The sequence below is a fragment of the Chelonia mydas genome, chromosome 9, assembly GCF_015237465.2.
Source record: "Chelonia mydas isolate rCheMyd1 chromosome 9, rCheMyd1.pri.v2, whole genome shotgun sequence".
NCBI classification, from domain to species: domain Eukaryota; kingdom Metazoa; phylum Chordata; order Testudines; family Cheloniidae; genus Chelonia; species Chelonia mydas.
In genome coordinates this window covers 81,942,790-81,967,193 of record NC_057855.1, presented here as the reverse complement: position 1 = coordinate 81,967,193, position 24,404 = coordinate 81,942,790, and the positions used below count along the sequence as shown (strand labels likewise).

Here is a 24,404-nt window from a genome sequence, read left to right as displayed (position 1 = left end):
TGGTGAGCACTGACACATTTATTCAGCAGCTATTACAGTCAATCTCAAAAACAAAATGTTTTTGAACTGTGTCAAGTGACAAAAAACAGCTGCTAAAAACACTGAGCAAGCTTAACGCAGCAATCTATTTTGAGAAACAGACATTTAATAAGGGTTAATCTCTTTAAGAGGCAAAATATAAATATATACACTCTAAATTAACACCAACAATTTAACGCACTACATTAATTCAAGTGGGATAACCGTGGACAAATCCACATCATGTAAACTGTAGACTCAAGCCATCTCCATTGTCCTCTTCTCATAATGCCATCTAATTTCGGTTTACATTCTGTGATCTGCCTCTTGCAGAGCTGAGATACAGAAGCGCAGCAGTGTTGATGGTTAGGGGCTGTGCACAGGAACATACTGGGGAAGCGTTCTGTCCATTACACATTGCTTAGAGCATTCACACCAGGAAGAACTTTACCTGTTAGCAATTTAAAAACCCAAGGAAAGTTAGCTTTACTTTAAAAAAAATAATAAAAAAAAAAAATCAAGTTTAACCTAGTATCTTGCAACATTTTAACAAATCAGTCACAATTGAGCTGCAAGAGGACACTAACCCCACATACCCCTGTTAATTTTTGTAGCTATTAGTGTTATACTTAGCTGCTTTATATGAGCAAACACACATTAAAGCGCCAACGAACATCTGATACACAACTGTATTCATATGAAAACAGAAAATCCCTTTACATGAAAGGTAAAAAGTCAAGATTCCTCTGCTCAATTAACATGGCTTGTACAATTCTATCCAAGTCCCTCTTACGATCTAATCCAAAGCCCATTGAATTCAGTGGAAAGACTCCCATTGACTGCAATGGGCTTTGGATCTGGCCGTTAATGCTGTTCCATATTTTTGAATCATAGGTGACCTGCAGACCTGGAAATGGAAAGGGATTTTGTGGGGAGTTAACATTACAAGCCTTTATTTAAAACAAAACGAAACAAAAACCCCACAACTTGTGTTAAATACCAGATTACTGAAGTACAGGATTTTTTTCAAAAAAATCTATTTTTTCCCCACTGTTTATGCCATTTTACTCCTGCACCTCATTTGGTTTTGAGGATGAAAATAGACTATTTGGTTTCACTTTCGTTGAGTCAGTCTTATTCTTATGCTGTAGTATAATGCTGCAATAGTTGATTTTTAAAGAGCTCACTAGTGTTCACAATGCTTAAGTATTTCTAATCAGTTAGGGGTTCATTACATTTAGAGACTGTACACACAAAACCTACATTTGGGCCAAAACTAAACAACTTTGTCCTTTCAAGTAAGTCAGCTGCACAGTGCCCCTTCCAGCAATTTGCATTTTTTCCCTTCACCATTACTCCCTAGGCAACAGAAACAAAAGCCCTATCTAGCATACAACCACTGAACCGCACTACTATCTATTGTGGCTTCTCTTTTATACAGTATGTGTCAACACTAGAGAATTTACACATATTGGGAAACAGCAAATCATCAGAGGAAATGAAAACCCATTCACAGTACAATACAACCCCCATAAAAGAGTCCTATAAATTCTCACTATTTTAAACTTTCAAATCTACTAGTGTAGAATTCTAAGTGACCACTAGAGGGCACCTTAAAACGAGTGAATAGTTTAAAAGAATGTTCTAAAGCTACTGTAAATTTTGGCTAGAAGTACAGACTATTCAGCCTTTTTACATTGGTTGCTTTATGAAACCCTTTAAAGAACTATTACAAGGATTAACTAACTATTCCTGGTGTTAGCATCTGAGACAAAGCCTCTTAGTATGTTTAAATTTTTCCTTTTTTAAAAAAAATGGGGATGGGGGGAGCAAAGGCATGGCCGGGAGTTTAAAAAAAACAAAGGTGAGCTCTTAAAATAGTGTGTTTTAGTTTCTACCAATTCATTTCTGCCCCTTCTGGGATGAGAAATTCTGTTTTTAGAATAGTACTGGAAGAAAAGAGGAAAGGAAAGGGAGTAGAGTAAGGAATGAAAGTAGCATTTAAAATAAAAAAGTCACTAGGTATCTCAAAGGTAGTGACAAAGCATGTCCTATGGCTGGTGAAATACAAGGGACACATTACATTACTATGCCACCTCAAAGTAAGCCCCAGGCTAGCTGAGAACTGGCAGATCTACTCCTCCCCCCAGTTTCTGAACTAGATTAACAGAAGGAAAGAAGAAAAGGAGTACTTGTGGCACCTTAGAGACTAACCAGTTTATTTGAGCATGAGCTTTCGTGAGCTACAGCTCACTTCATCGGATGCATCCGATGAAGTGAGCTGTAGCTCACGAAAGCTCATGCTCAAATAAACTGGTTAGTCTCTAAGGTGCCACAAGTACTCCTTTTCTTTTTACGAATACAGACTAACACGGCTGTTACTCTGAAACCTGTCAGAAGGAAAGAAGTTACCTTCTAGAAGTTCCAAGCTGGCACCACCTCCGGTGCTGACATGGCTGACTAGATCCTCGGTGTTCCATTTAGCACAGGCAGTAGCAGTGTCTCCACCACCTGTTAAACAAAGCAAATTAATTATAGATCGAAGGAAATTTAAATTCATCCAACTAAGAGAAAGCTGGCATGGAAGAATCTGCTCTTCCTCGCAAGGCTGTGTGTCAGCTGAGTCTACCCCAGCAGTGTGCTCAGCACCCTTCAAGGCCACACTTGCTGCCAGAGCAGAACTGAACAGTCCCTTAAGGAAGGGCATGAGATTTTACATTCACTTTGTAACTCGATGCCAGCAAGCAGCAACTTATAATATATCGACACAAAATCTTACCAATAATGGTGATGCAACCCTTGCCAGTAACTTCCACAACTTTATCCATCAGTGCTTTGGTTGCTTTGGCAAACTTTTCCCACTCAAATACACCAACTGGACCATTCCACACAATTTGCTTGGCCCTGCCCACAGCTTCCACAAACTTCTTAGTACTTTCAGGACCGCAATCCAAGCCCTGACAGGTAAGAGAACATGGATGCAATTACTGTACACCTTCATCAGAAATCACCCACATATAGGTGGCTTCTTTAAATAATTAAAACAAAACAAACAAACAAAAAAAACCCACCACACACACACACACACACCCTCACTAAATCAGAGATTCCTGCACCACCTCTCAGTCACATCAGCCTGACAGGTGCTAGCCACATCTGATCTGTGTCAGTCTGAAAGACACCGTCACCTCCTTGGGACAAGGACTAGTGAACTTAACGCAGTAAGCTCACTGCTAGTGCAGGAACAGCAACAGATTGGATAAGAGGTGAGAGCTTTTCCCCCCCCTCCCCAGGTAGTGAATATTGAGGAACTAGGAGGAAATTGCTAGCTGTTGCTGCTATATGGTGAAGCCTGCTGTGGTATTTCTCTTATTATGAGCAGTCATTTGAAAAGAAAGTTAAAGCACTCAGAGCCTTGGAGAGGAGTCTTTGCCATTCACTATAAGTCTAAATACAGAAATTGCACATCCCCTATTTTATGCAGAACCTCTCTGATCTGAAATCAGAAGGTTTTAAAAGGAATTTTATTTTTTTCATCTTAGTATCGGAAAAGTTACTCAAGATTTATACTTAAAAATGCAAGACAAGACACATATTTTCACAACTTATTTAGTCAATATACTCTACACGGCTGAGTACATGCACAAGCTTCCTGCACAGAATCTTAGAAAAGATGCTCATCCTCTCCCCAATGTACTTTCCCTAGTTTATTTAGTGAGACTGGAAATAAGATGTAAATTTTTAACAGGGAGGTTCCTTAACCATTAAAAAAATGCTCCAGTTCAAAAAGGAATTATTTTGGGGAAGATTTATGGCTTGTGCTATACAGGAGATTAGACTAGATGGGGCGGGCAAACTTTTTGGCCTGAGGGCCGCATCAGGTTTCTGAAATTGTATGGAGGGCCGGTTAGGGAAGGCTGTGCCTCCCCAAACAGCCAGGCATGGCCCGTCCCATCCAACCCCTGCCGTTCCCTGATGGCCACCCCAGGGACCCCTGCCCCATCCACGCCCCCTGCTCTCAGTCCCCTGACCACCCCCAGACCCCTCGCCCCAAACTGCCCCCTGCCGCCCCATCCAACCCCCCTCTCCTTCCTGACTCTTCCCTCCCCCGCCCAGGATCCCTGCCCCATCCAACCACCCCTTCTCCTTGACTGCCCCCAGACACCCTGCCGCTAACTTCCCCCCTCCACCCCATCCAACCCCTGCTCCTTCCTGACTGCCCTCCCCGGCACCCCTGCTCCCATTCAACCTCACCCTCTGACCACCCCGACCCCCATCCACACCCCTGGCCCATGACCACCCCCCCCCAACCCCCCCTGCCCTATATCCAAACCCTCCCCCTGCCCCCTTACCACGCTGTCTGGAGCACCGGTGGCTGGTAGCATGGCTGCACCAGGACATCCAGCCACGCTGCGCAGCACAGAGCACCGGGTCAGGCCGGGCTCTGCCTTGTGCTGGCGGAGCAGTGAGCTGAGGCTGTGGGGGAGGGGGGACTGCGGGGGAGGATCCGGGGGCGAGACTCCCGGGCCAAGAACTCAGGGGCTGGACAGGATGGTCCTGCAGGCCGGATGTGGCCCGCGGGCCTTAGTTTGCCCACCTCTGGACTAGATGATTGCAATGGTCCCTTCTGGCCTTGGAATCTATAAATCTATTACACCTACCATCCAGCCAGCAGGGATCCCTGAGGCCACAGTGGCTTCCCCACTTTGCGCATTCTCATCAAATTTATCTGCAGTAATAAAGTCAACGGGCAGAGTGATCCTCACACCATTCTTCTCAGCCTTGGCCATCAGGTCCTTGATGATCTTTGATCCCTCTTCATCAAACAGAGAATTGCCAATCTAGAGGAGGAAGAGTGCGGTGGGATATTTGAAAAGAATTTCTTTCAGCTTTCAATCACTATGGAGGGGTTGCTATGGGTCTACTAATCTGAAGCAGCAGGGAAAGCTTGTTTTGAGGCTCCAAAGGGCTATCTACACCGTGATACCAAGTATCAGAGTCCAGGCCTACTGATTTGGGCTCAGGGATAAAAATAGCAGTGTAGACACCTCGTGGGGTATCAGAGCCCAGGCTACTTGTATAGCACAGCAGCCCGAGTCTCACAAGCCCAAGTCAATTGACCTAGCCATAGCAATGCCATGGGTCTTTTATTGCAGTGGAGATATACCTAATATGCGCTTTAAGAGAGAAATTCACCCCTGGGCTGAGGGTCAGCATGAGTCCTTTGCCCCACAGAACTCCTTTTCTGAAGGCTGACACTGGATTGCCTTTGTTGCTGGCTCTCTGTACAGGGCTGAGCTTCGCCCAAGGCCCAAAGTACTTACTTTCAAATTATTATTCATTCCTTGACAGCATCCAGACCTCAGTGATAGGCCCCCATAATGCTGGCAAATTGAGATCACTCAGTATTACATTTGTTCTCGAGTTAGATTATGAACTTTCAGTTCTGAACTCCAGGAGAAGGGAGAGAGAATGATCTAGTGCAAGCACCTGGCCTCCCTCCTCCTCCCCCTCAAACAGGCAGAACTGCTGGTTTCATACCTCCATATTGTTGAGTACTTTGAGGAAAGTGAAAGCCATTCCACCACCAATGATCATCTCATTGACTTGATCCAACATGTTATTGATGAGCTGAATCTTATCCTGAACTTTAGCTCTGGTGGGAGGAGAGAGGAAGAGAAAGCAAGTAATATAGTTAGACATAACACTATTTGAGCAGGACTTTTTTGATTTAAGCAGTGCATTTTTCCTGGATCTTTGTACCTTGCAGGAGGTGACAACATGCAAGGCAGAGCCATTTTAGCCACCCAAGAATTGCAACACTCAGCCTGATATGCTCCAGGCTTTACATCTCAAGGCCATCCTGCAACAGCTGGTATAACAAAAATCAGGGAGTAATACTACAACAGCACTGGCAGCAACTCCTAGGAGATAAATATTCAGCACTTAATATTTTCATATCACTGTATAAATATTACCTATTCAAGCCCCACCACACCCATGTAGCGGCTACAATTCCCATTTTACAAACTGGGGAGAAAAAGTGACACTTGCCAGGCTTCCCAGAAAGATAGCAACAGAACTGGGATTAGAACACCAGAGTTCTTGACTGCAGCTAATGCATAATCCACTGTGATCTCACACTGGCCCCTGATGCTCAGTTTACGTAATTAGCCCAGCACTACCACTCCATTAAGTTAGAAGTACAGCAGAAAAAGCCACCTTCAAGCTACTTGAACTGCTTCAAGATCAAAGCCAGTACAGAATCCCTCTCCCCCAAAAAGAAAAGGAGTCTATTTTAGGCATAAGTTTCAGATCACAATGCTATGACAGTGTCCATAATACTAAAATTTCAGAGATGGCACCACGTGAACCCATCTCTTGCTCTCCCCTCTCTTTAATACCAAGTGTTGCAGATTTTCTTCTCTAACAGAGGGCTTGTCTACATTAGGGATTTACCCCACTATTGCCAGCCCCAGTTCAACTCCACAGACATTACATCACCAGGAGCCACAGCACAGACAGTGCACTGGTGCCAACATCATTTTAAGCAGCTGGGTTCCTAACGTTGCTAACACTGTTGCAGCTGAACTGGTGGGCAAGTTTTGTAGGGTACACAGGGCCAAAGAGCAAACCAGCAACCAGGTCATATAGAAGTCCCACGCCCTGTGCAGCCAGCAGCAGTCCCAAGCTGGAAGAAGATGCACGTGATAAGAACATTAAAAATGACAGGGTCTAAATTAGCTGTTACCACTCAAGCAAGAGACCTTGGAGTCATCGTGCATAGGTCTCTGAAAACATTTGCTCAGTGTGCAGCAGCAGTCAAAAATGCTAACAGAAAGTTAGGAACCATTAGGAAAGGGACAGATAAGAAGACAGTAAATAGCATGTCACCACATAAATCCATGGTATGCCCATATCTTGAATGCTAAGTGCAGTTTGGGTCATCCCATCTCCAAAAAGATATATTAGAAACAGAAAAAGTACAGAGAAGGGCAACAAAAATGATTAAGGGTATGGAACAGCTTCCATATGAGGAGAGATTAAAAAGACTGGGACTTTCTGGCTTGGAAAAAAGACGATTAAGGGGGAATATGATAGAGATCTATAAAATCATGAATGGTGTGGAGAAAGTGAATATGGAAGTGTTATTTATCCCTTCACAACACAAGAACTAGGGGTCACCCAATGAAATTAATAGGCAGCAGGTTTAAAGCAAGCAAAAGGAAGTACTTCTTCACACAACAGTCAACCTGTGGAACTGGTTGCCAGGGGAGACTGTGAAAGCCAAAACTATAACTGGGTTCAAAAAAGAATTAGATAAGTTCATGGAGGAGAGGACCATCAATAGCTATTAGTAAGGCTACGTTTTAGTCAGGGGTATTTTTTAGTAAAAGTCCCCTGGGACAGGTCCCAGGCAGTAAACAAAAATTCATGGCCCATGGCCTGTCCATGACTTTTACTAAAAATACCAGTGAATAGAACTGGAGGGGGGGAGGGGGAGGACCGGGCTCAGGGGCTGCATGAGCTACCCGTGAGCCAGGCGCACCAGCCACTACAGAAGTCAAGGAAAGTCATGGAATCCGTGACCTCTATGACAAATTCGCAGCCTTAGCTATTAGCCAAGACAGTCAGGAATGCAACCACATGCAGTGGGTGTCCTTAAACCTCTGACTGCTAGTTGCTGGGACTGGATGACAGGAGATGGATCACTTGATGACTTCCCTGTTCTGTTGGTTTCCTTGAAAGCACCTGGAATCAGCCAGTCAGAACACAGGACACTGGGCTAGACAGACCATTAGTGTGACCCAGTACGGCCATTCTTATGGTCTTATTTGCAGTGTGATCTCTTGATTTCACCAATAACCTTGATGTTCTGATAATCTGTCCATTCAAGATGCAACTCGAGCAGGAGCTTCCACTACCAAGAACTAAAGCACTGCTCCCTTTAATTCTGAAAGAACCATTCAGGCCAAATGCTGCCATTGGTGTTGTGCATGCAGCTCCTACCACTCTCCTAGACTGGCATGTGCATATAACAGAAGGCAAGATGTGACTCTAAGATTCTGAAGGCTGTCAATAAAGGCAGCATTGCTGAGAGAGTGTCGCTAAGCCCAGGTCATGTTATGAAGAATAAACAATGAGCTTTTTATATTCTATAAATAAAACAGTATTTCTTAAGAAACAGGTTAAATTTTTGGGCAGAACGAGAAGCAGGAGTAAGTGGAATCTCAGAAGAGAATACAAGTGTTCATGTTATTTAATAATCATGTCTTACTGGACCACAAGAGGCTACGCAGAGTCCAAGCCTCATATCACTTAGCCAGGTGTCTACATTGTGTTTTTATTCATTCCTCAGGGTCAAAGCGACCCTGGCAGAACCAACATGCCAGCCTGAAAAGCGCACATACATACCACAAGAATGAGCAGCACATGGGGAGATTACTCCTAGTTACTCAACAGCTGTCCCCCCGGGGAAAGTCTTTGTACATTAATTGCCTGTAAAGAGCTGAAGTGAATCTAACTACAGTAGGTCACAGTTGCATAATGACAAATAGTGTCAACTTACAGAAAGAGACGCTGAGTTTGCATTAGGTCTGTACTCTGAACCCCAGTAGAAAGGTCGCTAACTGACAACCTTCTGTTTCAAGGCCACTGTTTACATCTAAAAGCTCTTCTGGTTCATTTGCACAGCATAATGCTGCTGGCTAAGGCTGTGTCTACAGTGCCATTTTCAGCACTAAAACTTTAGTCGTTCAGGGGTGTGAAAAAACATCCCCCTGAGTGACAAAAGTTTTCGCACTAAAAGCGCCAGGATAGATAGCGCTTTACCCCTTGTTCAGGGTGGTGGTTTGTTTTTTTAAAGCACCGGGAGAGCTCTCCCCCGGCAATAAAGTGTGTCTACGCTGCCCACGTCACAGCGCGGCCACGGCCGCACTGTAACGTGGGCAGCGTAGACATACCCTTACTCTGATTAGGGCAGCTAAAAAACTAGCACAGTATTCAAACAGAGCCTGCCAGCAACACTGGAGTGGACAGAGCCAGTCAGCTCCTCTGTAGGGTGTGAATTACATGGGACTCAAGATTTGCACACCATTTTTTGGTTAGGAAGAAAATAATTCTTGTTCACAACACAAACTGGTAGAACTGTTCATTCACTCTACCACTCAAGTGGGTGTGTGTTAAAATGAAATAGTGCATGTAAAATATACTTTTGGCTCTTACCCTCCAAGGATTGCCAAGAAGGGCCTCTCTGGACTCTCCAGAGCCTTTGCAAAGTAATCCAGTTCTTTCTTCATCAGGAAGCCAGCAGCTTTCTGAGGCAGATTAACGCCTACCATGGAGCTGTGGAATCAAAAGGGGGGAAAAGAGTTCTGTAATCTGTAGAAGAGCCATCCAACAGCAAAATCCTAACATTCCTAGTGCCAGGGGACCTCAATGTCCACAGCAGCATATGTTAACCCTTTATTCAGCAACAGCAGCAAGAGATCTGTATGAAAACAATGACCACACACGCGTCTAATCTTACTGTGTTTAGTGTTCTGTAGATAGCTCAGAGAATTTTTGCATGGACCGTTTGACTTGCAAGGTATGTTTACAGCAAGGGCCAACACCTGAAATTCTGGGGCAGGAATAACAAAAATAAAAGCAGATTCATTTTCACATAGCCCTGCATTATGAAATAAAGCCCAGCAAGCAGGCCCTCCCTGGAGTTTGCGCATGTATATATGCGCACCCCACACATGTGGATGTCTGCTGAACTAAGTTTCAATCTTTAGGGCAAAGGATAACAATTACAGAGTTGTTTGCCTGATAGTCTAGAGAAGTCCTAGCCAAGTGATTTTAACTCTATGTCCAATCTTTCACTGCTCGTCTTCAAGGGAAACGCGTACAACACTTTCAAAAGGCTAGCCTGGGAACTTAAACAAGTCTGCTAGACACCAAAATGCCATGGACTTAACAGAGACACTGATTTTTGGCTCATTACAAAAATTTGTCACACACACTGCCTGCTACCCTTTAATTGCCCACTTCAAACTCTTTATGCATAACAATCTAACCCCCACTTGCCCACTCCGTTTCAAGTGACCATTTCCAATATGCATTATCCCTTTTGCTTAACAATCTGTCTGAACTTTTATTTGGCTGACCCTCTGCTTCCTTCTCCAGACCTGAAGAAGAGCTTTCAAAAGCTTGTACCTTCCACCAACAGAAGTTGGTGCAATAAAAGTCCTCACCCATTTTGTCTCTCAAGTGATTTAAGTTTCAATAGCCTAAAAGTCAGTTCAAAGTTCATATGCTTGCCAATTCTTATAATAAGAGGTAAACTCTAAATAGCTACAAAATGAACAGGACTCGACTATACGGTAGCTAGGTTAAATTCAGCCATTTGCTCAGAGAGGGTGCATGGGTATGGGTAAAAGCTGCATGGACTATGTCGTTCAAGTCTAAACTTAGTTAGCTGACGATGGAACTGGGAATTTCTCAGCATGCACCCAGAAATAATGTCACAAGGCTATTGAAGATAAAGCTGTATGTACATTTCCCATGTGGTGGGAAGCTCAGCAGGTCTTCGGTACCTGGAAAGATACTGGAGCAAATTATTATACAATGAATTTGTAAGCACCTTGAGGATAATAGGGTTACAAGGAATAGCCAGCATGGATTTGTCAAGAACAGATCATGCCAAAACAACCTGGCCTAGTGGATAGGGAGGAAGGAGTAGATGTGATCGATCTTGATTTCAGTAAGGCTTTTGACACAGTCCCATACGATATTCTCATAAGCAAAACAAAAAAATGCAGTTCAGATGAAATTACTATAAGGTGGGTGCACAACTGGGTCAAAGACCATGCTCAATGGTTCACTGTCAAACGGGGAGAACATATTGAGTGGGGTTCTACAAGGGTCAATCCTGGGTCAGGAAAAGTCCATATTTAAACTTAGATAACAGAGAGGAGAGTATGCTTATAAGATATGTGGATGACACCGAGCTGGGAGAGGTTGCAAGCACTCTGGAGGATAGGGCTAGAATTCCAAACAAACTTGACAAACTGGAGAACTGATCTGAAATCAACAAGATGAAATTCAATAAAGACAAGCACAAAGTACTTCACTTTGGAAGGAAAAAAAATTAAATGCACAAATTACAAAATGGGGAATAACTGGTTATGCTGTAATACTACTGAACAAGATCTGGGGGTTATACTGTATCACAAATTGAACAGGAATCAGTGTGATGCAGATATAAAAAAGGCTAATATCATTCTGGAGTGCACTAACAGGAGTGTCATGTGTAAGACACAGGAGGTAATTGTTCCGCTCTACTTGGTACTGGTGAGGCCTCAGCTGGAGTACTGTGTCCAATTCTGGGTGCCACACTTTAAGAAAGATGTCAAAGTGGGCAGAGTCCATAGGACTGCAACAAAAATGAGAAAAGGTTTAGCAAATCTGACCTGTGGGGAAAGGTTAAAAACTGGGCATGTTTAGTCCTGAGAACAGAAGACTGAAGGGCAACCTGATAACAGTCTTCAGGTATGTTAAGGGCTGTTATAAAGAGAACTGCTCTCCATGTCCACTGAAAATAGGGCAAGTAATACTGGGCTGAATCTGCAGCAAGGGAGATTTAGGTTAGATATTAGGAAAAACTTTCTAGCTATTAGAGTAGTTAAGCACTGGAATAAGCTTCCAAAGGAGGTTGTGGAATCCCCATCTTTGGAGGTTTTAAATAACAGGTTAGACAAACACTTGTCAAGGAGGGTCAAGATTTACTGGGTCCTGCCTCAGCACAGAAGGCTGGACTTGACTTCTCAAGATCCCTTTCAGCCTTACATTTCTATGATTCTATATTTGGATCCCCCCCAAAATCACAGCCCCAGCAGGCTTCATTTCCCTGAAGATTTATATCTATTTTTGAATGACTAGGGGTACTCAACATGCAAATGTCAAACTTTATCAGAGTTGAGTTGCAGTTGCGAATCTGAAAATCCCCTTTGCAGTGCTGTTCACGACACCTTGCTAGTATAGAAGACCAGGATTAAGCAAACTCGCATATCCAGAGTGAATCCAAAGGACAGATATTCTGTACCACTGCCTGCAGAAGGTGGTTAACATACCTGTGAGCTCGGTGGGCAGTTCCAAAAGCATCATTGATATAAACATCTCCCAGTTTAGAAAGAGAAGCTCTGAAAGCATCCACCTTTGCAGGCTCAGCCTTGATCTGAGGGGATAAAGACAAGTTTGTGTTACTTAGTTACAATATGAACCGGCAGTTCTGCAACAAATAATTGCAAAGCAGACTCAGTTGTTCATTTTGGGTCTACAAATCGAACTACTGAAAGTAGGGAACATCTGAGAAGCTTGTTAGTACCCATGACCTAGAAGACAGCTTTCTGATACTGGTCAGGACCTTATCTCATAGCCTCTTTTCCAGCCCAGTCTCTGTCATGAATATTAAACTCAGTTAAAATCTCTTGTTGCCAATCTCTGGCAACAAGAGATTTTAACTGAGTTTAATATTCATGACAGAGACACACCATTTTGCTCTTGTGGGCTGAGAAGAAGGGACGCCAAAAAAGAATTTCAGAATTTAGACTAATGCTATCAGTAGCTCCCAAGTTGACCAATTTAAGTGCTTTTCAGAGCCAATAATTGCTAAAGCAGAACAGGAGATGGATCTAGATGTAGACTTTGCTGCAGAGTGATGTGCTTAACAAGCTTCGGAGATTTCCCATCCTGTTCAGTGTGCACCAGAAATCATCAATTGCCCCACAGGGCCACAGATTAGTAATATCACTGTTACTGCAGCATCGATTTTCATTCTGTTGGGACAAGAACCAAGCCTGCCACATCCTCCTTTACTGTCACACTCCATTGTCTGTGCCCCTGTTGATATGCTACAGCATGTAGTCAGCCAGTTAGAGACCGAAGAGTAAGTTGGAATAAGTGCAGACAATTATTTCTTTCGGAAGGAAATGAGTCTGGCCCTCTCAGTATAAGACATATTGTCTTCCAAGAGTTAGGTTGTGGCAAGCAATACCAGCCGTTCATGGTTTCTTAGTGCCCATAATGGGAGCACCCTCTTTTCAGAGGCTCACTTGCACGCCAGGCTATTTTTTCTAAGCTAGAGTCTTGTGTGTCAGGCTATAAAGGGCACCATACTGTACATCAGCATTCCACTCCATACACTGTATCTGAAGGGAGCCAAAGCCTGCCTGGCTAATGGGGTCACCAATGCTAAGAAAAGAAAACATCTGAGAGCAAGTGCTCTTCCTGACCTTCAAGAAAATGTCAGAGGTACAAGGCAGCACGGACCCTGTATGGTTGCTGATGGGAAAGCAGTCTTATTCAAGGTATTTCAGAGTGCTAGTACAGTACAGTGGTTAAACAACCCATTAGTACCCCTAGAAATAAGACTGAAATGGACACATGGTTCTCACAGTTACAAAGAGGCAATAAATTCTCTCCTTCCATACTATATTTTCTCCTGTTCACATCCCAAAATAAAAATCCTTCAGCTGCAGCCAGTAGCTTCCCCATAACCCTTTGCTCTGCTCCTCCCTTTATAACAGTGCCCGCTACTGCGCCTTCATCCTGAGCTCCTGGCATCAATAGCATCATCTTTCAACTTTTTACCTGTCAATATGGTCACTCAATATCATTATGTTTACATATGAGCAGTGTGTGTTCTAAGGAAGTTGCGTCATTTTCTGCCCTAGTCATCAGATGCTTTTAACCTGCCAAGACGTTGTCAGATTAGCTACGAATATTAAAGCAATACACTAACATGTCCAATCATTTTATTCCAAACTGTAAAAGGAAAAAAAAAACACAAAACTCCTATCCATCAAGAAAGCTTCAGGACCAGAAGGCCAGTTTTTACACCACACCCATCACCACAGTATGCAGTGGCAAATCCAGAACACAGCTACTAACCAAGCATCTGGTCATTCCCCAACTAAATCCTTTTGCATTTCCACAGTGGCCTCAACAGCAAGCAGAGCCACACAGTGTTTTATGTGGTATCGTATTAGTGCCTTTCAAAACAGGCACTTGGAGAGTAAATGCTGCCAGCTATATCAGAGTCTTTCTAAACACATTCCATAAAATATCCCACACAGCCCCTTGTCACTCCTGCTTGCCCTACAATAGTGAATAAGGGAAAGACACAACTGAGTTAAAAATGAGATGTCTCACCTTGTTCCCTGAAGCATCTTTCCCTTTCCCCTCTTCTTCTACATGGAATCGGAGGTTTTCCAAGAGGATGATGGAGCCAGTTGGAGGATCAGCACAGGCCTTCTCCACCTCTGGACCCACACAGTCCTTCAGAAACAAGACCTTCCTGGAAGCACGAGTCAAGACACACAGATGCATCTAACTGACATCAACAACATCTTTTCTTGTAAGATCCATTTATAGCGACAGCCTGCATAAACTCAACAGCTATTATACTTTACCTGCCAATCAATGCTTCAAGTTCTCCAACCACTGGTGCCAAGGAGAATTTGTCAGGCATAGGGACTCCATCAGGTCGACCCAGATGACTCATCAGAACCACAGATTTGGCGCCATGATCCAAGCAGTGCTTGATGCTAGGGACAGCTGCCTTGATTCTGTAACCACAAAGAAAATGACAGAAGAGAAGTTGGTAAGGGGTTCAATTTGAGCTCCCAGAGAACTGAACTTGTTGGCCATTAAGCATGGAAAGCAGACTCCTTAAAGCATATCTGCTGGGAGTGACCTCTAACAGAAATAAGGGCAAGCTGAAGAGAGAAACATCAGAAATAGGTTCTCATCTGAACAAATTGCAAGACATTATTACATGATGGGGAAAGTCCACCACAGGTTTCCCTCAGACATTTGTAAAATCCATCCTTATTCTTAAAACACTGCACAGCATTACCAACAATACTACACCATATGGGATATCCAGCCCCTCCATAGGTCTGCAACAGGCACTGGGTATAATGATTGGCATGGCTGATGTTAACATCCAGGAGCCCATAAGGTAGAACTTTGCACGTGGAGATTATCCAGTAGCATGCACAGCAACAGCAATGGCACTATGGGGCGCTTCAGGAGTCCCAGAGTGCACTGGTATAACTCTAGTTGCAAGATGAACCGAGTATGGACATGTCTAACAGCTTCAGAAACAGTAAGTACAATCTGCACTACTAGATTTCTACCCATTTTTCAGTAGCTGAACTGCTGCTATCTTCTACTGTAGACAGGGCACAGGAGTTTTATGTACATCATCTAACCCTGATAGTTGTTCATGGTTAGAACGCCAGTAGACACTGCACCGTACAGAAACTAGCACCCCCCTCCCCATTGTGGCCCTAGAAGCTGAACCAATAGAGTCACAGAGTTTAAGACCAAAAGGGACCACCAGATCATTTAGCCTGACCTCCGGTATGTCACTAACCACAGCATCACCCTGTACCTGCACACTAAATCCAACAATTGAAATGTGATCAAAGTATTACATCCCATAGGAAACTATGATGTGCCCCAGACAGAAAATAGGAGGGACCGAGGTACATCAGTGCCCAAGGCCACCACAGTGGCAGAGAAATGATTAAGCAAGATATGCCCAGATAATCCTGGCAAGTGACCTGAACCCACACACGACTGGGGGTTTTGCCTTTCTCAAGGTCCCTGTCAATCTGACCTGGGGAAAATTGCTTCTGTCCCCACACATACTGATCAGTTAGACCCTGAGCATGTGAGCAAGAACCAATGACCAAGCACTTGAGAAAGAGGATACCTGGTCCCATCTCCAGCCATGGCTATCCTGATGCTTCAGAGGAAGGGATTCCCCCTCCCGCACAAATACACTGGGGGGTGGACCCCTTCCTAATCCCTGCAGGTGGCCGGTAGTAATGGTGGGAAAATTTATCAAAAATATACTAGTATACTAGTGTAAACAGGGCTAGTATCTGTCTGTAGGTGCTGGAACAGTTACAAGGACAAGCAAAACAACTAGCCATTTGATCTTAATGTCCCGAACAACTGTTTCCTTGACTAGAACTAAGATCCCACCTGCACCAACTGGGGTCAACCAAAATGACATACGGCATGTTTTGTACATCAACTGTCCCCTTCTATATCTGCAAAACAATCATTTTCAAAACACTGATGTGGTTGTGTGAGAGGAGAGGTGCCTTTGGCACCCCATGTCAACTCTAGCAGATTCTCACATGAGAATACAGCCAGGGAAAACACAGTTTCTTGACAGTTATAACATTGCAACCATGCTTAGCATGGAAGCAAAGGCTTTGGTCTCAGCTAGGGAAATTTTTTTTACAAATGTCCCACTATTGCTAACACCAGCAGTGGCTAATCTGATCTCTAGTATAGATGGGTTATTGACAGCCACAGGCATTTTTAATAATGTTTCGGAGTTAGGCTTTCTCCAGGACAATTTAGATGACATAGTGGTAGCAGCTGGTGGCCTAACCACACTAACACATCATTGCTAACGCCACTGGAGCTGAACTGTATAGAATATGTCCTTAGTATGGACAGGGCCACCAAGGCTTCTACTTGGATTTTAAGAGTCTTACCTTTGGTTGTTTGTTATTTTGTTGTTCTTCATTGGAACATTGAAATCAACCCTAAAAGAAAAAAAAATGTTTTAAGCTCAATTGCAAATAACTGATTTCCTTTAAAAAGAGGTGGGGAACTTGCTAATTAGGAAAGCAATTCAAGAGCTCACTGAAGTGCAAGGTTTTCAGTTCTACCCTAATGTACAGCAAGTCTCAACATGAAACTGGTATGTGACTGAAAACATCGGAATAGTGAGGTCACAGTAGCCAGGGTGTAGAAGGCAGGAAGGGAACAAAAAAAAGTTACATTAAATCTCTTCTTATGGATTCAATGGATGCTGCCACTTGTGAGTAAACATTAGTATCCATGAAAATTACATTGTTATAAGAGAGAAAAAAAGAGCATGGAAGCTTAAGGTAAACTATAGCATGTCATCACCATGTTTAGTTATAAAAAATCTTGAACATTGTTAAAAGAATCATGCAATGTGACTACAGGTAAAGGCATGACCACATCTGAGCCAGGAAAAAGAGGACTGCAAAATTAAGCCATATTTAACTTTGCATTGAATATCTTGCAGCATTTCTCCAGCAGGATGCCAAGATTCATTTTCTGCTTCTCTCAGAATCTTCCAGACCCAACAGTTAGTCATAAAGCATCTTCTAACCAAAAAAAAAAAAAAAAAAATACTAATTTATTATCTCCGCCTATGTCTGCAGTCAGCCTGAAATAGAAGCTTTGAATGGTGTGTCCTTCCCCACTCATCTCAGTGTGTTAACTCTGAAGCCTATTGTTTACACTTATGTGGTAAACACCGCTTACAATTTTATTACTGATCAAGTCACACAACAATCATCCCTCCTCCTTACTAGGACCTGCACAATGTACTGAGAGTAGCATCGCGTTTTGGTAACACAACTGGGCAGGGCTTGAAAGAGTACCATTACTTCCTCCTCCCTGCCCAATTTAGACTTTTGCTCTGGCGCCCACTGAAAAGGTAAGTTGATGCTCAGCTAGTGAGCTGATATGAAAGATTAATTGGCTCTGCAGACTGCAGTTCTCCAGCTAAGTCAGCAGCAATGATAAAACATCCTTAGGAAACCACATCCCCAGAACAATTATGATCAGGGGCCTTAATACTGCAGGGTAAAGAGAGGGAAGAAAATAAAACAATCCTGGTTTCAGAGTAACAGCCGTGTTAGTCTATATTCGCAAAAAGAAAAGGAGTACTTGTGGCACCTTAGAGACTAACCAATTTATTTGAGCATAAGCTTTCGTGAGCTACAGCTCACTTCATCGGTTGGTTACTCCATCAGGGCCCCTATAATACCTCTGTGGGTGAGTGGTGGAAAGCAGAAGGATTCCATGAAGTATTCCAGATATTGCCTGCAACTCTGATCTCTTCCATTTATTCTGTATGCACTCAGGTCTTTCAATCACAGGATTTTCAAAGCAGAAGCCCGTGATTTTTGCTGGTCCCATTGGTGTACTGTGCTGTGTACTTAATTTATCATTTAGAAGCTCCTTAATTATCCCTAGTCTTTCTGTGGTTAGTTACTTGAGCTTTCTTGCATTCTCTTCAGCAGATCTCATGTGGATTTGGAGGGTAATTTCCCAACAGCACATTGGCCAGATGGTGAGAGAAAAGGGAGGAGTTTCTGCCATTTCTGTCTAGCATACTAGTACCCATAAGCTAAGGCATGACAGGAAGTTGTGTTGCATAATAACTGAAGGCGGAACTTATTCACAGGATGCCAGAATGACAGAGAATGTTAGAACTTAATGAGAGCAGCCCTCTCTTTGCTTTTACTTTCAGCAATTCTGAGAGGAAAACGTTGCTGAAGCATGATGACTAATGAGCAAAGCCTTTTAATTTTGGGGAAAACGGTAACTTTTACACTGTAAAAGCAGTATCCCAGCATCTGGATGAGTAAATGAGATATTACCCTGGAGTTTGTGTGTCATAATATGAAATGGTCCCAAAATCCAGCAGGCTGCATGCATTTTTCTCTGCAGTGTCCTTAGTAAAAAATGCATGAGGCCAGATCTTTAAAAGCTGCCAGCAAAATAGGAGTAGCTGAGCAGAAAGAATTGAACTGGCAGCCCATGGTACAACAGACTAATTAAAAAAAAAACAAAAAAACAAACCCACCACCATAACATTGTCACTGTTTTACAATCATGAAGCAAATGAACAATTTGCTTAGCAAAGTCTCCAGTCCACCATTGCCTCCCTCTGCAGCCTTATAGCTAATAGACAAAGAAACCAGATTGCTCCTTAAACCAAATAAATGTAAGACTTATGGAAGTCACTAAACCACCAGTTTTGCTTAGGGCTCCTACCCTTTTGCATTAGCACTGAAAGACGGGTGGGGTATATATACACACACCAAAAATTATCTGAGTGAACAGGAGTAAAAAAAAAAAATTTTTGTTAAATTCAGTATCAATTAGAAGACAAGCTAATTCTTTTCAGAGAAATGTGCTTCAGATAAAAAACAGAGATCAACCCTGACATCTTGTCTGCAATTTTGTATTTCCGTTTAGCAGCCTTGTTATGGTACAGATATATTTTAAAAGTTAGCAGCAATACTGTGTTAGAAGGATGGTAATCAAGCAAAAACTAAAGTGAGTTTAGGAATTATTTGGGTGACTTGAAATATTTCACCTCAGATGATGAATGCATATCACTCAGCAGACTTTGGATGGTTGATTGATTGTATCGACCCCACAATTCAAAGAGGAGAGAAGTAGGAAAGACATTTAAAGCCTTTGGTACAGTGGACATAGAAAGGAGAGACCAAGTATCACACTAAATTGGTAAACATGCAAGCCTTTGATCAAATGAGTCAATTTCTTCATAAGGTACCAACTGAATCACTTTTAAAACACATTATTTCTTTCAGAGTAACAGCCGTGTTAGTCTGTATTCGTAAAAAGAAAAGGAGTACTTGTGGCACCTTAGAGACTAACCAGTTTATTTGAGCATGAGCTTTCGTGAGCTACAGCTCACTTCATCGGATGCATAGCATATCGTGGAAACTGCAGAAGACCTGCATAGCATATCGTGGAAACTGCAGAAGACCAGTTTCCACGATATGCTATGCATCCGATGAAGTGAGCTGTAGCTCACGAAAGCTCATGCTCATATAAACTGGTTAGTCTCTAAGGTGCCACAAGTACTCCTTTTCTTTTTACATTATTTCTTAAATCACAGAAGTTAATAATGGAGACCCTCTGATTTTACTAGATTCTATCAGCCAGTCCATCTTCTGCCAATGCAGGGTTGTACCCTAAAACACGTCACAGGAAAAACTGGTCAAATAGCAAGTAGCTAAAAAAAAAAAAAAAAATAAGACTGAAATTCTTGTTCTTCTGTATTTGGGAAATGAACCAGGATGCATTTTGGGTTCTCTTTGGTTGAGTTTCTTCTGTCCATCTGGCAATACCAGCCTCCAGACAGCCAAAATCTTGCTGAATTATTTGAAAACAGAAGTACACAAGGCATTTCAAAGAGGGGAAAAAAAAGTCATTTTTACGGACTAGGAGCAGGCACAAAGGAAGTTAGTGGTATGGCCATTACATTCCACCTGCCACTCGTGCACCAAATTAAGTGGTATACACTTGTTATGTTGAGATGACCTTGGGAAAAGCCTTTGCCCTAGAAAGAACAAAATCTAAAGCTTACGTGCATGCAGATGTGCCTCAAAGCACTAGTGTACCAAAAGAGTTCACAGTGCCTAGTGTACCAATTCCCAGGTCAGGCTTAAAATTGATTTCTATAAAGGCCAACTGAATTTCTGTTTAAGAATCTGATATCAGGAGGTGCAATGCACCAACAATTCAATGAGACTCTCTAGTTGTGCTAACAGGAATCACCGTTATTCAGTTAACAGCAATTAGTTCCATTTTCAGTTGTTTATTGGAACAATTGGTCTAGTTTAAAGGGGGGGTGCGTATTAAGTAAATATCCGTACATTTATAGCCTGAAATTTCTGTCCCCTGGGTAAGCAGTGCAAGATCTATACATGTTCCTATGTCAGAATGGATATTCAGAGCCATCAGAGGACTATCCCATAAACTTTTGCCAGGTGAACTCACATCCCTGCCTGTCAATCATAAACTTCCTAAAAGGAAACATATCTATTTCATTCCATCTTATTCAGATTAGAATTCACAGTATTCCATCACCAGGCTGATAAAGGGCATTTAAAGAAAAGCCACAGAAAAGAGTTTGTTGGACTAATAAAAAAAAAAAAAAAAAAAAGTGTGTAGATGATTGCCTGCTGGTTAAACGGGATACATTTTTAAGACAGGTTTCAGAGTAGCAGCCATGTTAGTCTGTATCCGCAAAAAGAACAGAAGTACATGTGCCACCTTAAAGACTAACAAATTTATTAGAGCATAAGCTTTTGTGGGCTACAGCCCACTTCATCGGATGCACAGAATGGAACATATAGTAAGAAGATTATACACACACACAGAGAAAAAGTGGAAGTTGCCATACAAACTGTAAGACACTAATTAATTAAGATGAGCTATTATCAGGGAAAAAAAACTTTTGTAGTGATAATCAAGATGGCCCATTTAGACAGTTGACAAAGACAGACCAGTGCAATTTATGTCAAACCCCCAGGAACAGTCTGAGTGAAAATTAGACCTAATTTTATTTTTCCAAAATGTCCTTATACAGTTTGAAATGCCTCCTCAATACAATTCTAACAGGAAAAAAAAAAAAAGATACCCTATCCACCTTTCCTAAAGGATCCCATTGGGTGTGTGTCACAATCACAGGCACACATCGCACTGCATGCCCTAGAGAGAAGTCTGCTCACTGACGCATCACTCACACAAGCTGTGGCAGTTTCATGAAGCTGGGCCCAAGTAAAATATGAACCAACACGTGGTTGCTAGATTGGGGGGGTTGGGTTTTTTTTTTTTTAAAATGCCCTGCCTTTTTAGGAACGTGTACTGAGATCATTAGAATAAATCCCTGAAATTTACTGGGTCGCTGATTGGAGCCATAACCTCATTCTCAATTACACACAGACCTTTTACAGATTTTTGGTACACTCATGAGGGTAACATTTAAAAAAAAAAAAAAAAAGGAGCGTGAAGAACGACTGGCTGTTGCCAAAGCGTGTGCTACTTGATGCCTTACGTAAAGCTCCAGCTGCTGGAGTCCTAAGAACCTTACTTTAATTTAAAAAGTGAGAGAGAGAGAGAGAGAGAGAGAAAATTTCTGGCCCTCGTGGCTGTGGAGAAAACCCGGAAAAACGTGCCCCGAACCCATGTGAAAAGCTGAAACACCGGAACCCAAAAGAAAAAAGAATCTGGACTCTGTATTTCAGAAGCTCATTATTTTTGATCCAATCTCATAAGCGGGGGGGGGGGGGGGGGGGGGGGGGGGGGGAGTGACGCCTGATTTTTGAATGCCCGGCTGGGCTTGGCGAGTGACATTACCAAGGCGGCCCTCTGGAGAAGGCCGGCCGCAGTCACCCTGCCCGGGAGCAGGCGCGCCCGGAGGAGACCCTGTCTCACACGTGGGCCGGCCTGGCCCGGCAGAAGCTGGATGGGGGTGGGTCTCCCTCATCCAAGCGGGCCCCACTCACTCCCTGCCCCCGGAGCCGGCTGCCTCCACCACGGGGCCCTGCCCGGGCCGCAGCCGGCGCCGTGCCCAGCCCGGCTCCTCACCTCATGATCACCCGCTTGCCCTTCACATCCACCTTGTCCAAGGTGAGCTTGGTGGAGAGAGACATCGTGTCCGCCGCTGGCTCCGCCCTGCCCAACGCGCCCCAGATCCGCTGCTCTCCCTGCCGCAGCCCGCCGCGCTCTGCCCGGCGCCTGGGTCACCCCGGCGCGGCGGCAGAACCGGCCCGCCCCCCGCCCGGAGCCCATTGGGCACCCGGCCGCGCCGCGTCAGGCAACTGGCCGGGCCGCCCGTCAATCAGCGAGAAGCGGCCGCCTCCCCGGGAGGCTGAGCCTGCCTGGTTGGGCGGTCACGTCCCGCACGGAGCCCTAGCTCACCGAGGGCGGGGACGTGGCCGCCTGAGGGGCGGGGCGCGGGGGTCCGGCTCTCGGTGACGCGGGCTGTAGGGCCGCCCCTTCCCCCTGCTTTGGGAAAATGGGGCTTCAAGTGCACCCTGTGGCGGCCTACTCTATGCACTGCTAGGCCTGGACCCCTTGTAACATCCCCACACACCCACTGGTGGATACGCAGTTACGTGCTGCCATGCGTTTCACCTCTGGCCCCCTGCATCCGACTCCCCTCCCATGGCTTCCAGTTCTGAGCAATATTGCTCCTCCTCCTATCAGACCAGAGGTTGCCAGTGGCAGGTTACTGGAGAAAGTACGCGCCAACTCAAGCCTACCCCTGCACAATGACCTTTTTAAACCACCAGCTGCACATTCGCCTTCACGTTGCCCATTATGATCTCATCCGCCACGCCAGGATGTTAGGGAGGAAACACTGGTGAGAGGAATGGATATGTTTTATAATCCCCAACCAGTCCCTTGGCGCCGACCCCACAATTTGTCCGCCTGGTTTTGACCTGCCCCATCGCCAGTGGTCCCTGTTGAACAGGTTCTGGACCGGGCAAGGTCTCTGTGCAGCCAACCAGTATCGCTGGAACCTTCATGACAGCTCTTTGCGCAGCTATGGCGCTACACAGATGATGACGCACATTGTCGATGAATGCCTGCCAACTCGGTTCAGCGGTGGCCTAGAAGAAATGCATCACGCCCCTGAAGATGCCATCACTTGGCTAGACGACTATGCACACGCTAAATAAAAATAACACGCTAAATGCCAGTGACAGGTGGGGGTGAGGGGTGTTCTGCTCAGTGTAATGGGTGTGTAAAGACCCTGTCCTTCCACCAGAAAGATCACAGGTACACAGACCCATCTGAAACATTTAGTTCTAGCCTCTTTGATGTTCCATGCTGTGTGAGAGAACTCAATAGAACTAATTTTGCCACTTCTTTTTACTACGGGCATGGCCTTTGTAAAAGTATTAATACATAATAATAAATGTCTTTAGATAGGGTGAGACAAGGTGGTCTATCTTTTACTAGACTAACTTCTATTACTGAAGGAGGCAAGCTTTCAAGCTTCGGGGAGCTCTGCTGCAGGTCTTTAGATAGAGGTGTTCATTGCAGAACAAGTCCTAGTGTATTACACATTAATACGTCCACAGTTCTGTAGATAGAGTTGAAAACATATATACTCTGAGATAATCTTGCCTTCCATTCATGTCACATTTTTAAGTATTGGATTGTCTAAATATACATGTTCAAAGCCCTGTCCAAATATGCACACAATGATCCACTGATCATATGCTCTGTCCTATGTGTTAGACAGCAGTTCCTGGAGCACCTAGTGTTCATTTATTTTTAGGATTCTAAGCATTGTAAAAATCATGTTCTTTCAGTCCTCGGGTAGAAACTAAGATGAATCAGCAGAGAACACCGACAGTGGATGCTGACTCCTTTTACGATATGGGGCAGCTGATGACACACACAGCCACAGACTGCCCTGTCTATGGAACATCACAAGGAAAAATAAACAGTAACATTTGAAATGTGTACACACACATATTTTCCAACCATACTCACAATATACCTAGACCCTCCCAAGGAGAGATCTGACTCCTTACAATATGATCCTAAACCACAGTAGATTTACTGTGATGCATTTATATCCAATTCTGTATGATAAGGGCATTGTGTAAGTGTTTCACTGCCTTATGGAAAGCTTGCAAAGGCTCATCCATCTCTCTGACCACTACCCCATGATAATCATCCACATCCAAATCATCCACTAATAATACTGCCAAATA

The 24,404-nt window shown here is 43.8% G+C and overlaps 1 protein-coding gene across 1 annotated transcript; it reads right to left on the bottom strand.

Moving 5' to 3' along the window:
• PGK1 (phosphoglycerate kinase 1) lies at positions 1–22,460 on the bottom strand. Its single transcript, XM_037908879.2, has 11 exons — positions 22,261–22,460; positions 16,584–16,634; positions 14,475–14,630; positions 14,215–14,359; positions 12,135–12,238; positions 9,244–9,363; positions 5,560–5,674; positions 4,680–4,859; positions 2,798–2,975; positions 2,431–2,529; positions 1–469 (listed from the first exon to the last, which is right to left on the bottom strand). Exons 1-11 carry the CDS (start codon positions 22,323–22,325, stop codon positions 429–431), a joined length of 1,254 nt encoding a protein of 417 aa, XP_037764807.1. The 5' UTR covers positions 22,326–22,460; the 3' UTR covers positions 1–428.
• Between the last annotated feature and the right edge of the window lie 1,944 nt (positions 22,461–24,404).

What these genes read in the sequence shown, in the direction of transcription:
- PGK1 (XM_037908879.2), bottom strand. Translation starts at nt 22,325, where the DNA reads ATGTCTCTCTCCACCAAGCTCACCTTGGACAAGGTGGATGTGAAGGGC. An exon ending in ACTGCCCACCGAGCTCACAG is followed by an intron (nt 9,364 to 12,134) that starts GTATGTTAACCA and finishes TTGATTCCACAG; the next exon opens with CTCCATGGTAGGCGTTAATC. An exon ending in CAGCTTGGAACTTCTAGAAG is followed by an intron (nt 470 to 2,430) that starts GTAACTTCTTTC and finishes AATTGCTAACAG; the next exon opens with GTAAAGTTCTTCCTGGTGTG.